This window comes from Epinephelus moara, chromosome 16 (assembly GCF_006386435.1).
Source record: "Epinephelus moara isolate mb chromosome 16, YSFRI_EMoa_1.0, whole genome shotgun sequence".
Lineage (NCBI taxonomy): Eukaryota > Metazoa > Chordata > Actinopteri > Perciformes > Serranidae > Epinephelus > Epinephelus moara.
The window spans coordinates 17,744,527-17,758,688 of NC_065521.1; the positions used below are offsets into that span (position 1 = coordinate 17,744,527).

Consider the following 14,162-nt stretch of genomic DNA (forward strand, 5'->3'; position numbering starts at 1 on the left):
CAGGTAAAATCCCACCATCTTGAGGTCTTTTTCTATGCTAAGCAATCACCTCAGTTGGTAAAGTAATGTAAATGACTGCTGCTGCTGGTGGACAAAGAAATGTTAATTCCTCTCAGTGCTGTGAATTCTCAGGGATTATTGTGGAAGCTTATCAAAGTTGCCTCCATTATTTAAACAGAATACATTCAACATTCAAACCTGCAAATGTTTTCATTTCACCTTTCAGCAAAACAAGGACCTGAGAATGTTATTGTAGTAATTTACACAACCGCCTGCAGCTTGATGCATAATTAGAGGTTTCAGGTCAAAATGTGTTGTTGATCACATTAAATAAGATAGAGAGACCCATTTCAATGTTCCTGCAACTCATAGTGAAAACTGGCCACCCTTATGCGGCTGTCCAATCAGTGCTGATGGTAAATGTAGTCAATTAAAGCAATTAATTCCTCAGTGCATGTTATTTGACCAAGAAAGCTGACTTCTCCTGCTCACGGAGCCATGCCCGCAGTACCTACGTGTACCAGGATGCACTGGGCAGGCTTCCGGGGTCGGCGTCAGCGACAGCATCCAATAAAAAAAACCACCCACACTGAAGTTGAGTGCAGCAGAATGATTCAGTTTCTTTTGGTATTAGAGGGCAATTTGAGCGAAGGCACCACCAGTCGTTTTTTGCTCTCTGCAGCTCAGGTTCTGTAGAGTCCCAGCTGCCGGCCATATCCTCTTTCATGGCTCATGCAGCCGCAGCTTCGGCCTCTCGATGCTGCAGTTTTTTTGGCCGTGTACAATGGGTTGCATAAACAAGGCTGAATATCCAGGTCAGCCGAAACATAACATCTTTACACTTTGGGACGCCATTTTTACCACTGGAAATGTAGCTAGTTTGCAATAAATAAGGAGAGAATAAGGAGGTTCTGTTTTTGAGCAGCAACTGGAGCATGCCAAGCTAGTCCAAGTTCAAGCTAATATAGCTTCAAGTTCTTCCTTGCTTCCAACTGTGTCACTGTCACATTAAATGACGGCACTGGATGCAGGAAGAACAGTCAATTTTGCAGCTGCAAACTCAGCTTTCTCTGTCAATATATCACACACTGAAGAATTTACTGCTTCAGTTGACGACATTTACCATCAACACTGACTGGACATCCACATATAGGTGGCGAATTTTACCTTTAACATTATTTTCCGGCCCAGGCAACAAAACCTGTCCTGTAAAAGCCCTTATTGTATTCAAATACAACAGTCCTGTAATTAAAACTGCCTTTAACAAACAATTACTTTTAATTACTAACACCATCAGATTCAACTGTATAGTATTTTTAGAGGCTGTACTTTCATGATCCAGCCCAAGTGTCTGCCTCCTACCTCTCTATGACATAGAAGTTGTCTCCATCATCGCCCTGGTCGATGACGTGCTCCTGGGGCTGAACCCGTAACTCAAACATGGCGTCCAGCACCTCTGAGAACTGCTCCTGTGTGGGGGATGAGAGGAAGGATATCAGACCCAGCAGCAGACGTGTGGATGTGGAGTTCAGTCAGCAGCTCAAAATGGCATCCAGCTCATGTGAGTGCTGCTCCCACACAAGATGAAAGCTAATTACCCCAGTAGGAAAACTGTGTGAGAAAGTACATGGAAAAAAAAGGAAAAAAAAGGGGACATTTTCTTCTTATCATGACACGTCCTCCATGTTGCACCCGGATATGCAATTTCAGAAAAACATTGTCGTCTCTGGGGATTGAGTCCATCATAATTTCACAGATTTATCAAAGTAGACGCCAAGGGCTACATGATTCACAATGGAAACAGAAATAAATATCAAATTAATTCCAGCCAAAACAAACGTGGATAAGCAGAGTATAGTGACATCACAGACATGATTTTTGGGATTGCTTTCCAGAAAATAGGCGAGACAATCAACTCATGTCCAAATATAGGAAGGTTTAAGCTGAGTGGTTTTACTATGTCAACAAAAATAAAGCACATTATAGGAACATCACAACATGGGCTTCTATGACCGGGTTTTTGGGCAATAAGACAAGCAGATAAGTAGAGACTGTATTGGTTTATAATGCAATGTACATGTGCAAATATGCTACACAAGCACTTCCCTTTTCTCTGTAAATTATGTAATGAATTATGTTTCTGTCTTTCGATGTTTTTGTATTAATCTGACCCGCCCTAAGAGCAGTCACTGTTAAGTGTGTCCCCTGAGGAGAGTAAAGTGATGTTATACACTGAGTGATTGGAAGGGAGGCCCCTGTATATTGTAAGTCAATCCAGTGCAACAGTTCTGCTATAAATACAACTTTTATGAAATGTAGAATTCTTCCTTGCTGTTGCAGCTGTAGTTCATGATGCTGTTTTATTGTACTACATTTTTTTATACAGTCAGAGTTTGACTGGTTGTGTTCTTTTATTTGTCAAGCTGACATCTTGCCGTTTTAGGCGATGTAATAATGCGTGTCCAGTCTAACGCAGATAAAAAAAATAAATAAATACAGGAGAAAATGCAGCTGGGCAGTTGCGGATAAGAAAAAATGGCACAGAAAAAATGTCTCTCATGACTTCAGACAACACGATACATGACAAAAATAAGCTAAATGTAAATACTGTCAAAAATAGCAGAGTAGTGTAGTGCACTGAGCATTCTGTGTGTGTGTGTGTCTGTGTGGCGAGTATGAGCAATAGAGAGCAGGGAGCCGGGTATGCTAATCAGTTTAGCAGTAAAACCATGAATATAACAGTGAAAGTTCAGTGTGATCTACAGGTTGTTACAAAATAAATGCTGCAGCTCTTAGATAACTGAGCAAGGTTTTGTTTACCAGCAGCTCATAGTGACAGGGTTAACTCCAAAGTGCAGTCTGAAAAATGAAGCAAGTTTTGTGAAACTGCAGCCTATTTAAGTTACAATATCTTCACTAAATACCCTTAAACATAAAGCTGATGGGATGGAACAACAGTTATAAGAGGAATAACACTTACTGTATTGCACTGTATTGCATTACATCATACAGTTATTTGCATTTCCCTGGTCACTGAATGGAAGGTTAATAATTGTCGATATGACTTAATGTGTGGATCTACATACAGGTGATCAACTCAAGTAAAAAGCAAAGTGGAGAAGCATACTGAATACAGATGTTTTCATGCAGGGAACAAGAAGTTACTGAAGCTGTAAGCGACTCGTGTCAACCTGTGTATGTTTGTAAGTTTTACCTGATCTAGTGTTTTGAAGAGTAGGATGTCTCGGCAGGCCTCCTGCAGTCTGCAGCGCTGTTCATCTGTTTTTGGGTGGACCACTCTGGGCTCCGAGTCTTCATCGTCTTCATCTGGGTTAAACGCCTCCGCACACACTGGAGGGAAGACATGTCCACTTTAAACGTTGCATTAACATGTAAGTAAAGTATTCTATAGACACGTTCACACACGTTGAGCCACACTAACATCTAGGTGTAAATTCTTTTGTAAATAATCACAGAACATTTATATTGTTATGTTCCAACTAAACAATTGTAAATACTGAATACATTAGCAGAGGTGCAAAGTAATTTATGCATATTGTGATTCTACTCTGATCTAAATACAACGTCTGCAGAGTCCACAGATATTCATCTCCCACTGGCCAAAACCCCAGCAACACCCACTAACACCTGGCTTTGTATTAAAAGGGAAAGGTTACAACAGGCATTCAGGCATCCAGGGTCAAATGACTCTGCAGTAGCCACAGGTATTTATCTGCTTCAGCTCAGATCAGCTCTGATCAACAGTGATGGAAATACTACTCCCAGTTGGATCCATATAAAATATAACCCAGCCCCAGTGAGAATGCATTTATGTGTCACAGTTTAAGCTCATCTTGACACAATGTGGACATAAGAATGTGTTTTAATGTTTTAAACACACACAAACAGAAAAACACACACAAGCAGATGAGCAAAGAATCCACAATGATGCAGTCACAGGCACTGTATCCACCTCATTTTGATCTCTACTCAGATGTTCACACGCAGAGTACAGGGAAAGGTAAGATGTTACACAAGCACACACACACACACACATGCAGAGAGAAAGATATTGTATAACACAAAATGAGACGAGGGCCTGCAGGAGAAGGCAAGAGAGGACATCATTACTGCAGGACACAGAAGGAGCCCAGAAGTGAGGAAATGACACTCGCGCAGCGACATGTTTTACCACACTAGATGACAAACACTGACAAGGTCATTTTCAAATTGTCACTACGGATCTGTGTTTCCTCCAACTCTGAGACACACTCCACTTCTCACATGACATTTACCACAAAACACATGGAAGTCTGCGGGAGTGTTTGTGCAATCACGAGTGTTAATGTCTTATCTCTCAGCGTTCATACCAGTCATGTTTGGAGCAGTGTGACCTCTCGAGTGTTAACGTGTTAACTCCTTCAGTGCAGCTTAATCGGGCAGGTAAATACAATGGACCAAATAAAAAGCAGTTAAAATGGGAGCCTCAGTGCTCTGCTGACGAGAATGTGATGAAGCCAATTAAGTGTGAGAACATAATCTGAGCCAACGACACAATATGACCCAAAACACATGGGCTTTATGGGTATTAAGACACAGATGTTAGAATAAATAATCAGCTCTGTGTGTTCTTCATTAAAAATAAGATAAGGCAGAGAGTGCAGGCAGGTCCATCATGCTTAGCTGCAGGAATCAGATGTGTTTTGTTTCCCCAACGCTGCCAAAACCTCCATCTATCCCTGGCAGGATGACAGGATACCAAAACACCGGCCAACAAACACGCTACTTGTGAGTCTATGTGTGTTTTGTTTACAAGTTCACTTGTCACAGGGCAGTGTGATCAAATCTAAATCAAATATGTATTCAAGTCATCATTTCCACTGTGTTTTCGGGCCAAAGAAAACAAATTGTAGATGTGACTGTGGCCTTATGTTTCTCATGTGAGAAAACACTGATTCCTAATACACTGATGCCTTCCTCCTTCCTTCCATGTCTCTGTGCACTTTGAGATGAGGGCTGTGAAACAGATTTTTCTTCTCTATCTGACTTATAATTAATAAGTCCCGTGTTCCATGTCAAACCGCATCAAAGCTTAGCTAAACACAACATTTAGATCACCTATAAAAACAGAGGACCTGAGAGCTGCAATACCAAGTGAGATTAATGGCTTAGCGAGGAAAATAAACGGTAAGTGGTAAAATAAATATATTAACTTGTAAATTCACAAAATTTGTAATTTTCACTGTTGCTTTTTACTGTAACACTTCATTATAATCTTCACAGGTGGAAGTAGGAGGCAGGCAATCGATCAATTTTAAGAGTCAAATGACACGCTGAAGGCATCATTTAACTTGTTTTATGGGAACACACACAGAGCCTGAGGAAGAAAACCTCTGTTAACAAGAGCAAGTTGATAACCACCTTCCTGGCACCCGTTATCGCTGACTGAGAGTTGAACCTTTGTCGAGTCAGCTCAGGAACTCTTTTCATAGTAGTCCTCTGGAAATATTTGAACAACCATCCAGTGTTGTGTTGACAAACCTGAAGCTGTACCAATTCCAACCACAGGTCAGGATCTCAACTGTGCCACTGGGTCACGACACCGCAGGAGCAGTAACAGGATGATGTTTTAAGATATAATAAATAGGTGAAATTGATTTATTTCCAGGAGCTACTCACAGTTATTACTAACACCTGCTTTTTTTGGGAGCAATCACTTTCGCTTAATCTTCCTCATGTACAAATTCAGTTACTGCTTTTCTACGTTACTTAAAATGCTTTTAGAGAGGAGCAAATTGACTGTGACCAAAATATAAATGCTTTTAGAGAGGAGCAAATTGACTGTGACCAAAATATGTGGACACATTTCTATACCATGAATGACTAGCAAAGTAACAAAGTAAAGGTATGTAACTGAATGTATCTGTGATCACTGGAGAAGAAATAACTGCACCGTAGTACTGAATTTATGCAATTTAAGAGGCAACCTTTCTATAATGAAATCTCTACTTCATATGGAGTTTTCTTAATAGAAAATGTAGTTTCTATAATACAACATTTACTTTGGATGACCCAAATATATTAACTGTGTTGGTTGGTTTTTAAAAGTCACTGGAGGTTGGGTTGAGAGGTCAGTCTGCCTCTAAAACAGTGATGTGCACATTGTTCTCTTGTTGCACTCAACTGTGTATATAGTGACCAGAAAAACTGAATGTAGCCCAGATTTTACTACTGACTCACTGAAAGCTGAGAAAATGTTGACTGCCAGAGGTGTAACCTCTCACCTTACTGCAGTGTTGCACAGGTGTACTCCATGACCCTGTGATGCTACTGCTGGGTGTAGTTACAGTTGCAACAAAGCACACTTCTGACACACCTGGAGTGATACTAGCTGTGGTCAGAAGTAAAGCAGGTTTGATCATTTCAAACAGAGAGGGCAAAGAAAGATTGCATCTCAGCCTAATGTCAAGTTGCTCTTCAGTTTTTGTTGAAAGTAGCACCTTAAAATCAATGATTTAATTATTCTTTGGAAGCTTTCCTTAGTGGTGGTGTTACTGTAATATTCAGTATGTTGACCTCCTTATTTACATAAATGAACCAACAAAAAGTTTAAATAAACCCAGTCTAGTACCACTGCAAGCTGAGTGAATGAACACCTCTCTGACAGTGTCTGCACACATTTAAAATGATAAACTTTTGAAGATTTACAGAACTGGCTGTCTGATTGGATTATAATGCACGAGGGCCTCTATGTTACTGCTAAGGGTTTCACTGTGACATCTTGTCCTGCACATTTTTATCAGTTATCTATAGATCCTTACACACCAAACTCAATAGGTCCAGGAAGGAGGGCACATCACACACAGCATGTTTATGCCTTTTGTGTTAAAAAAAATGTAATATAAAGGGATAGAAATTTCATTTGACAGCAAAACAGCCGGGGTATAAATCATGTTTTATTGGGATACAATATTTTACTAATACTTTGATAACAATCTAAGATTCGCTGATATCACCAAGTCTGCCATGATACAGTTTCGATTTGATTCAAATGAGGGGCCTGCGATCAATATGAGATGACATCAGTAAATATCCCCATTGTCTTTTTTTTGGCTGCTCACCATTATCTGCCTGGCGCTAGGCTGCTAGCACTATTTGAATGTTTAGGAAGGAGCTGCGCTTACACAGAAATGGTGACACAGAGGTGCCATGGGAATTTCAAAATAAAAGGCACATCTTAAAGATGACAAAGTTTATCGTTGTTTTCACTTTGCATCGATGATAATGGATTATTAATCATTGAATCAATATGTCGATCAAGATTGATGTATACACCCCAACTAAACAGTACATAAAAATATGTTTCTGAGAACAATAGAGGCCAGACATGGTTAATGCGGTTACAGAATCTTGATTAATATTTGATCAGTGCTGCCTAGTATAACAGTTTGACCATATTTTACGAGCAGTGATTTACAGCTAGGTTAGAGATTCCTTGGCTCTGATTGGTTGTTTTTGTTTACATGAGGTAAAACCAATTACCAGAAGTAATTTGAGAGGGCAGAGGAATATTGTTATTATGTTTACAGATCATCTGTCTCATGTACTTCTGTGTGGGTATAGTGACAGTTTCAGCAAATATGACAAAGTAACGTTTATAAAAGTTACCAACTACAGCTTTCCTCCCCAAGGAGAAGTTAAAATGTGTCTTCCCAAGAAACCACACGCACGCACGCACGCACGCACGCACGCACGCACGCACACACGCACACACACACACACACACACAACCTGCGAGAGAAAACTACTTATACAACTTACAAACAGAAAAAAATGACCTTTTTAGTAAAACCTCTGGGAAACTTGAGGAGCATCACATTTACACTCCATCTTTGTTGTTGTATTAACACAACTTATAGTCAGGGCTCAAAGGATCATTACGTCTTACAACATTACCACTACAAAGAAGGTCTACTACTTGTACCACTCGACATTTTTGCCAACAAAGACACTTTGTTTACCACATTATAAAAACAAGGAACCTGATACAACTAGATATTAAATCTACGAAACACTCAGTCCACAACAAACCTTTCTGATGCTGTGGTCCAGACAGCAGGTTGAACAATGACAGTAGGCCAGCAGTAAAGATAAACATCAGCAGACACACCCAGAGCCTAATCAAAGTGCAGTGCGCTGTGACGGCTGACGACATTCAATTACTCATGTGTAAACACTAGACGGGTACGACGAAGCGTGAGAAAACAAGAGCACCATACACACAAGACCACAGACGCCAACGCACAAACAGAACACAGACACACAAAACCCAAAACACACCGCAGTGATGCTTCTTAACGCTGTGTTTTAAATCCACAACATACGCAAATACACTCATTATCAAAACATCGACGACAGTCACACACAGATCAGTAAGTCTACCGCTTGGACTTACCGTGCATGACACACACACAATAATGCAGACACTGAGCCACTTGGGCAGAGATGTATGCAACGTCGTCCCCAGTGTGGATTACACTCAAGGGACATGACGTCAAACATATGCACATACACACAGACATGCTGGTGAGGGGAACACACACACACACACACACACACACACACACACACACACACACACACACACACACACACACACACACACACACACACACNACACACACACACACACACACACACACACACACACACACACACACACACACACACACCCCTTACCTGACACTCTCCTGTTGAATCTGCTGGGTGGTGGAGCTGTGGGGAGACAGAACAGAGGGAGAGAAGAAATTAACATCATTGTTTTTACATAATGACATTTCATACAATTTTTGCGATTGCTTTGAAATCCTCATTACCATTATCTGCTCTGAGCAGACGGTGCTCACAACAATAATTGAAGCCAAAGAAGATTTCGGAAAAGGGAAAGAGGGACAAAAGGCAGACAGTGAGTCAGAGTGACAGCCAGCATTGGAGAGAGAGAAAGATACAGACAGTCAGACAGATAGAGGCGACAAGAGGTGAAGAGATAAAAAGTAGGACACGCTCAATGGTATAGGCAAGATGTGAAGAAAAACAGAGAGAGACAGAGCGTAACCAGGAGGGGAGACATGAGCTAAGAGATGAACTGAGAAAGGGGAAAAGACAGTATTTTCCCATATTGGAAATTAATGTTTTCTTTGTACACACGAATGCCGCTGTGAGCAGTGGCAACAGCCTCCAGCACTGTCATCACACACACACACTACTGCAAATTGAAAAACTAATAAAACATGATCAAAGTAAACAGCAATAATCAAACAATGACTGCTTGAAGCCAGACAGATTTGAGTGGATGAACAAATAACCTAATAGGAGCCCTCATAGCAATGTGTTTATACCTTATAAATATTTTACTACTCATGTATAAGAAGAGAGAAAAAATGAAATAGTAATGACAGTTATATTGACACCAAATCTGTTAGGACATGGTGTAATGAAGCCACAGTCTAACAACTCCCTTTACATATAATCACTTAGTCTGTCTGAACTACCAACACATTACTTTGCTGAATTACTGAGGTGTCCCATCTTTATCCCAGTGTCAGGTTTCTTTACAAACGGTCAATGAGGTTTGTTTACGTTCCGACTCGACAAGCAGACTTGTCTGTGCCACTGTGGCCAGCCTCAAGCTGTTTCCATGCACTGTTTGGATGCACAGATGCTGTTGGGACACTGTTAATGTTCCTGAGCCACCAAGATGGCACATCTGATGTCTCTCTGCTTTCACATTCAACATTCGAGGACTCACAACAGCAGGCACATGCCCAACTCGTGTGTTTCCTTAAGCAATACACAGAACCGGGAGAGCTTTTCAGGAGCTGACCCTGATCCCTTTCCCTCCTCTAGATTTTTGTATTACAAACATATTTGGCCTATGACGTGCTCTCAGACCACGAATCTAGGTCAGACCCTGTAAAGACCATAGCTTATCAATCACACTTTTTAGCATGTGTATGCATTGTGCCAATGAATGTGTTTCTATTGGTGCCAACATATTATTTGAGATACTAACCTATTCACGTGCTGGCCCATTAGAATGCCACGTGCCTTTTACATTAGACCAGAGGAGCTCATACACTGATTATGAGTGATCCAAATATAACAGGTGAGAGATGCTGATATTAGCCGGGAGAGAATAGCATGGAGCCTAAATTTATCATCCTGTGACAAGATATGGTTCTATGGAAATCTATTAACAGCCTAACCTAAATGTACTTCTGACCATAACACAACTAGGTATTAAAAGTTAAAAATACCAGCACCCAATGCAAACAATTATTTATTTGTTTATGCATTTGTATGCTTTGGGTCAGTGGGTAACCAGTCCGATGCTGTTTAAAAGTCTAGCTCCATCCATCCATTTTCTGCTGCTTATCCAGGCTAATACAGAGCAACCACTTCCTGCCCTACTTTGTTTTGCAGGCTTTGCCAAACTGAGCCCCATGAGAACAGGCCAAGACACCAGCATCTTGGGCAGGGGCTGGGAAACCCTGAGGCGAGGTGACCTTTCCCATCTTGGCTGATTCACAAGGGTAGTTTGCGTGTAAAATACTAAAGGTGTTTTTTGTATTTCAGCAATTGTTCTGAATGTAGGCGGTCTCACTCTGTAATAAAACATCTATGCATCATTTTTCCAGATGATGTTACAGAAGCTGGCAACGATCGTAACAACATCATATCAAACACAGGAAAAACATCCTGTGTGAGGCAGAGGATGCTTCCTGGAAATGTCTAAACTGCAGCTGTAATCGAGTTTAATTGCTGGTCATGATTTCAGTGCTGAGCAGTTGACACTAGACAGTATTCATCGGAGAGGAGGCAGCCTGGAAGGACACTGCTGGGTATGAATATGCATCAAGGCTAATAAAGTGGCAAGTTGAGAGTGAACTAGAACTGTGTACATGAGGGAGAAATGAAAGGGCTATGTATAGCTGCGTTTCCACCAAACACTTTTTGGTATAGCATGTACAGTATGGTTTCCCAGTCAACATGGTGTATGTTTGCCTTGCCTGTGTGTATGCATTCTGGCCTTGAGCAGCACTTGTGTGTGTCTATAGGAGCATCCTGACCTTTGTGGATGTGTGTGCCGGGGTGCTAATTTACGCACAAACAGAGTGAGGTCAGGGTCCTAAACACCTGCTTTCTAACACTGGGCTGTTACTAGCCAGAAGGGACATAGCTCACTGCTGACACACACACACACACACACACACACACACACACACACACACACACACACACAGTGTGTGTCCATTGCTACCTTATTACCATCCTGTCAGAGCCCATTAGATCTAGACTGTGAAGATGGGAGCCTGGGGGAAACTCACACATACACACCACTTTTCCCCGGTCACCTGGGGAGATGGACAGAGTTTAACACTCTACTCCCCGTGGAAAGCTCTCTTAAAGTATCACTCAACACAGATCTGGCAATGGGATTGTCACAGCTACTGCTGCACTAACATATGCAGCATCTGAGAGGGACATTTTTACAATAAAGTTTCTCTCTCTTCATAAGGAATTAGCTAAAACAGGCTAGTAAGTGGTTGTAAGGAATTACAATTACTTCTGCATTTCAACTCTATTTGTATGCATGTGTTAACTCTCACATATATACCACACATTCAGACTCTTGGCAGCTGCTGTACCTGAACTGCCCACATATTAGCCTTATTTAAACAGAATCTACGAGACAATAACTGTCCAATGAGTTACAACCCAAAACATGCCAGCTAAACCTGTCCTCGACAGGTAATGACTTCCCTGCAGACCAAGGTACATTCTGACCATTAACGCATCAAAACAAAGCAAAACCCTGGCTCTATCAAACACGTCTCTTCAAAAAACAGTGGCATATAATCTCCCGGTTTCACAGAATACTGGATGGTTAATGTTAATAAACAATAGCTGAAACAGGAAGATGATCCATTCAAATTCTGTCAGCAATGGGTGCCAGGGGAGCACAATGAGTAACAGTTGATAGGAGACTGACACACAGACAGTATTTGGAACAAAGACAAATGTCTTACGCATACAACAGACAGCTCAAATTACTCTGAAAAATAGCTTTACCTAATTAAACATCACCTGTGTGTGTGTGTGTACCTACTGGCCATTTGTGTATCAATATACATTTAATCTTCTAAGCACATTTTAGAAGATGGCTGACGTCCAATAAGCGTTGGTTAGCTGCTCAATCAGGAGGACACAGTATGTTAAGTACTGTCAACTCATGCAAGACGTACTATTTTAAACTAAATGTACACCTAAAAATACACAGGTCAACACTGACAGGTCACAAGTCCAAGTGCTGCCTTTCACTGCACCACTTTTTTTTACTAGTTGGCGCTAAACAGTGCTGAAGGGCACTAATAACTCAATGGTTCTATTGAGGAAATTAAAAGTTGTGGGTTTTCCCCTTGTGTGGCTCCCATGTCACATCTGCATGTGATAGCTTGCATCATAAAATAACAAACTTGCTCCATTGTATGGGTAGTAAAATTTTAAATCAAAAGGTTTACCAAACTTTGCATATTAAAAAAGGGACACAATATACTTTAGCTAACCAATCATTGGGGAGTGCTCCAAAAAGAACACTGCTTACATGCAAGTTTCTCCTTTACCTTGTTTGACTGTCTCTACTTAGAAAAGGTCTACTCTTTCTAAACATTTTCATTCAAAGCAGTCCATTGATCTGCATCCTGTCTGTAACTATGCATCTGTAGGTCATGTCTCGGGGCCAAACTTATAGACCTTTACTTTTAAGAACTCAATTGATTTTTAAGGATAGAGGCAAACTTCAAACCATGTTTGGTTGCCTGCCAACAAGACTGGCAGACAAACCTACCAGCCACAGCCAAATGCAGTAGGAAATGAGTCAATTCTTTGACCTGTAAGTCTCCCTTCATCTCTTGCTTCGACTTAAACCTCATCCAAGTGCTTGCAGGGTATAGCCCACCCTGTGGCAGTGCATCCAGAGATCCCTCTGGCTACTACGATCACAATGTGACTTCTCTCAAAAATACCAAAATATTGCTGTCTGTTCATAGTGAAGATAGTAAAACACAAATATAACTTTACTAACATCACAAGATAATAAAACAAAACACTTGTTTATGTTTCATTCTCCATCAGTGTGATTTGTCTTGTGCACATAAAGGACCTCAGCTTCTTCTTTCCTTAATGTGTCAATTTCAACTCGTTTTCTACATGAATACAGTGAAAGCAGTAGTAATACACTCCCATGAGTTCAACACTATTCTCGGTTTCTCTAGCACCCCCCCTCTCTGTCATTTATTGTATACCTCGCCCCCTCAGCTGTCTCAGAGGAACAGACCTTCCTCCTCCATATTGCTCCCAGAGCTTCATGACTCCTCTCCCTCCCTTCAAATTCTCTTTTGCATCCGAGTCTGCTTTCTTACTTTATCTCCTTAACCTCGAGACATAGATCTGTCCTTTGGAGTTGGTTGTTGTGGATTGTAACAAGAGGACAAACATAAAACAAATGACTGTTGTGTATTGGCTGACACATTTTCCATTTTAGTGTCTTAACCAGTTTATGACTAACATGTAACTCAACATCCAAAGAGCAGTAGTTAGCAGATGCTAGTCTCATGTTCACTGCTGGAGCACAATAAGGTTGAGCCAAAAAAAAAAAAACTTGAGCAGGCAGCTAGCATTATGTTTACTTTACAAGTTCTTAAACTGGATTGTCTTGGGTGACTGCTTTTTGTTTACTTATTCAAGGATTTTACCAATAGGTAATGCTAATATGATTGAACAGCCATATCAAAGCAGGAAATAGAGCAACAATTTATCTTTGAATGACGACTGAACTGAGGCTTCTTCCCAAATTGCACTCAAATCAGATATTTTTATACATCTTTCCTCCCATGTGTCATCTTGTACTCTATGCTCATGCCAGCCCGACCAATCTGTGTGGTGCCAGAAATATTAAATATCAGACTATTGCATCTGGTTAACTGTATGATATTTACATGTTTTTATGGCAAGCAGGGTATCTGCAGGTTTCAGTAAGTTAAATTTAAGACTTTTTAAGACCTTTTTAATGCCACCTTGAATGGAATTTAAGACCGAAAAAA

The 14,162-nt window shown here is 40.8% G+C and overlaps 1 protein-coding gene across 2 annotated transcripts in view; it reads right to left on the bottom strand.

The window, feature by feature from the left end:
* prkar2aa (protein kinase, cAMP-dependent, regulatory, type II, alpha A) overlaps positions 1 to 14,162 on the bottom strand; it is a 49,908-nt gene that overhangs the window by 7,362 nt on the left and 28,384 nt on the right. For both annotated transcript variants that reach the window (XM_050064868.1, XM_050064867.1), the window contains exons 3-5: positions 8,740 to 8,775; positions 3,215 to 3,351; positions 1,363 to 1,469 (exon numbers count right to left, since the gene is read on the bottom strand). In XM_050064868.1, coding sequence (XP_049920825.1) covers positions 1,363 to 1,469; positions 3,215 to 3,351; positions 8,740 to 8,775 — 280 coding nt within the window. The remainder of the gene's footprint in view (positions 1 to 1,362; positions 1,470 to 3,214; positions 3,352 to 8,739; positions 8,776 to 14,162) is intronic.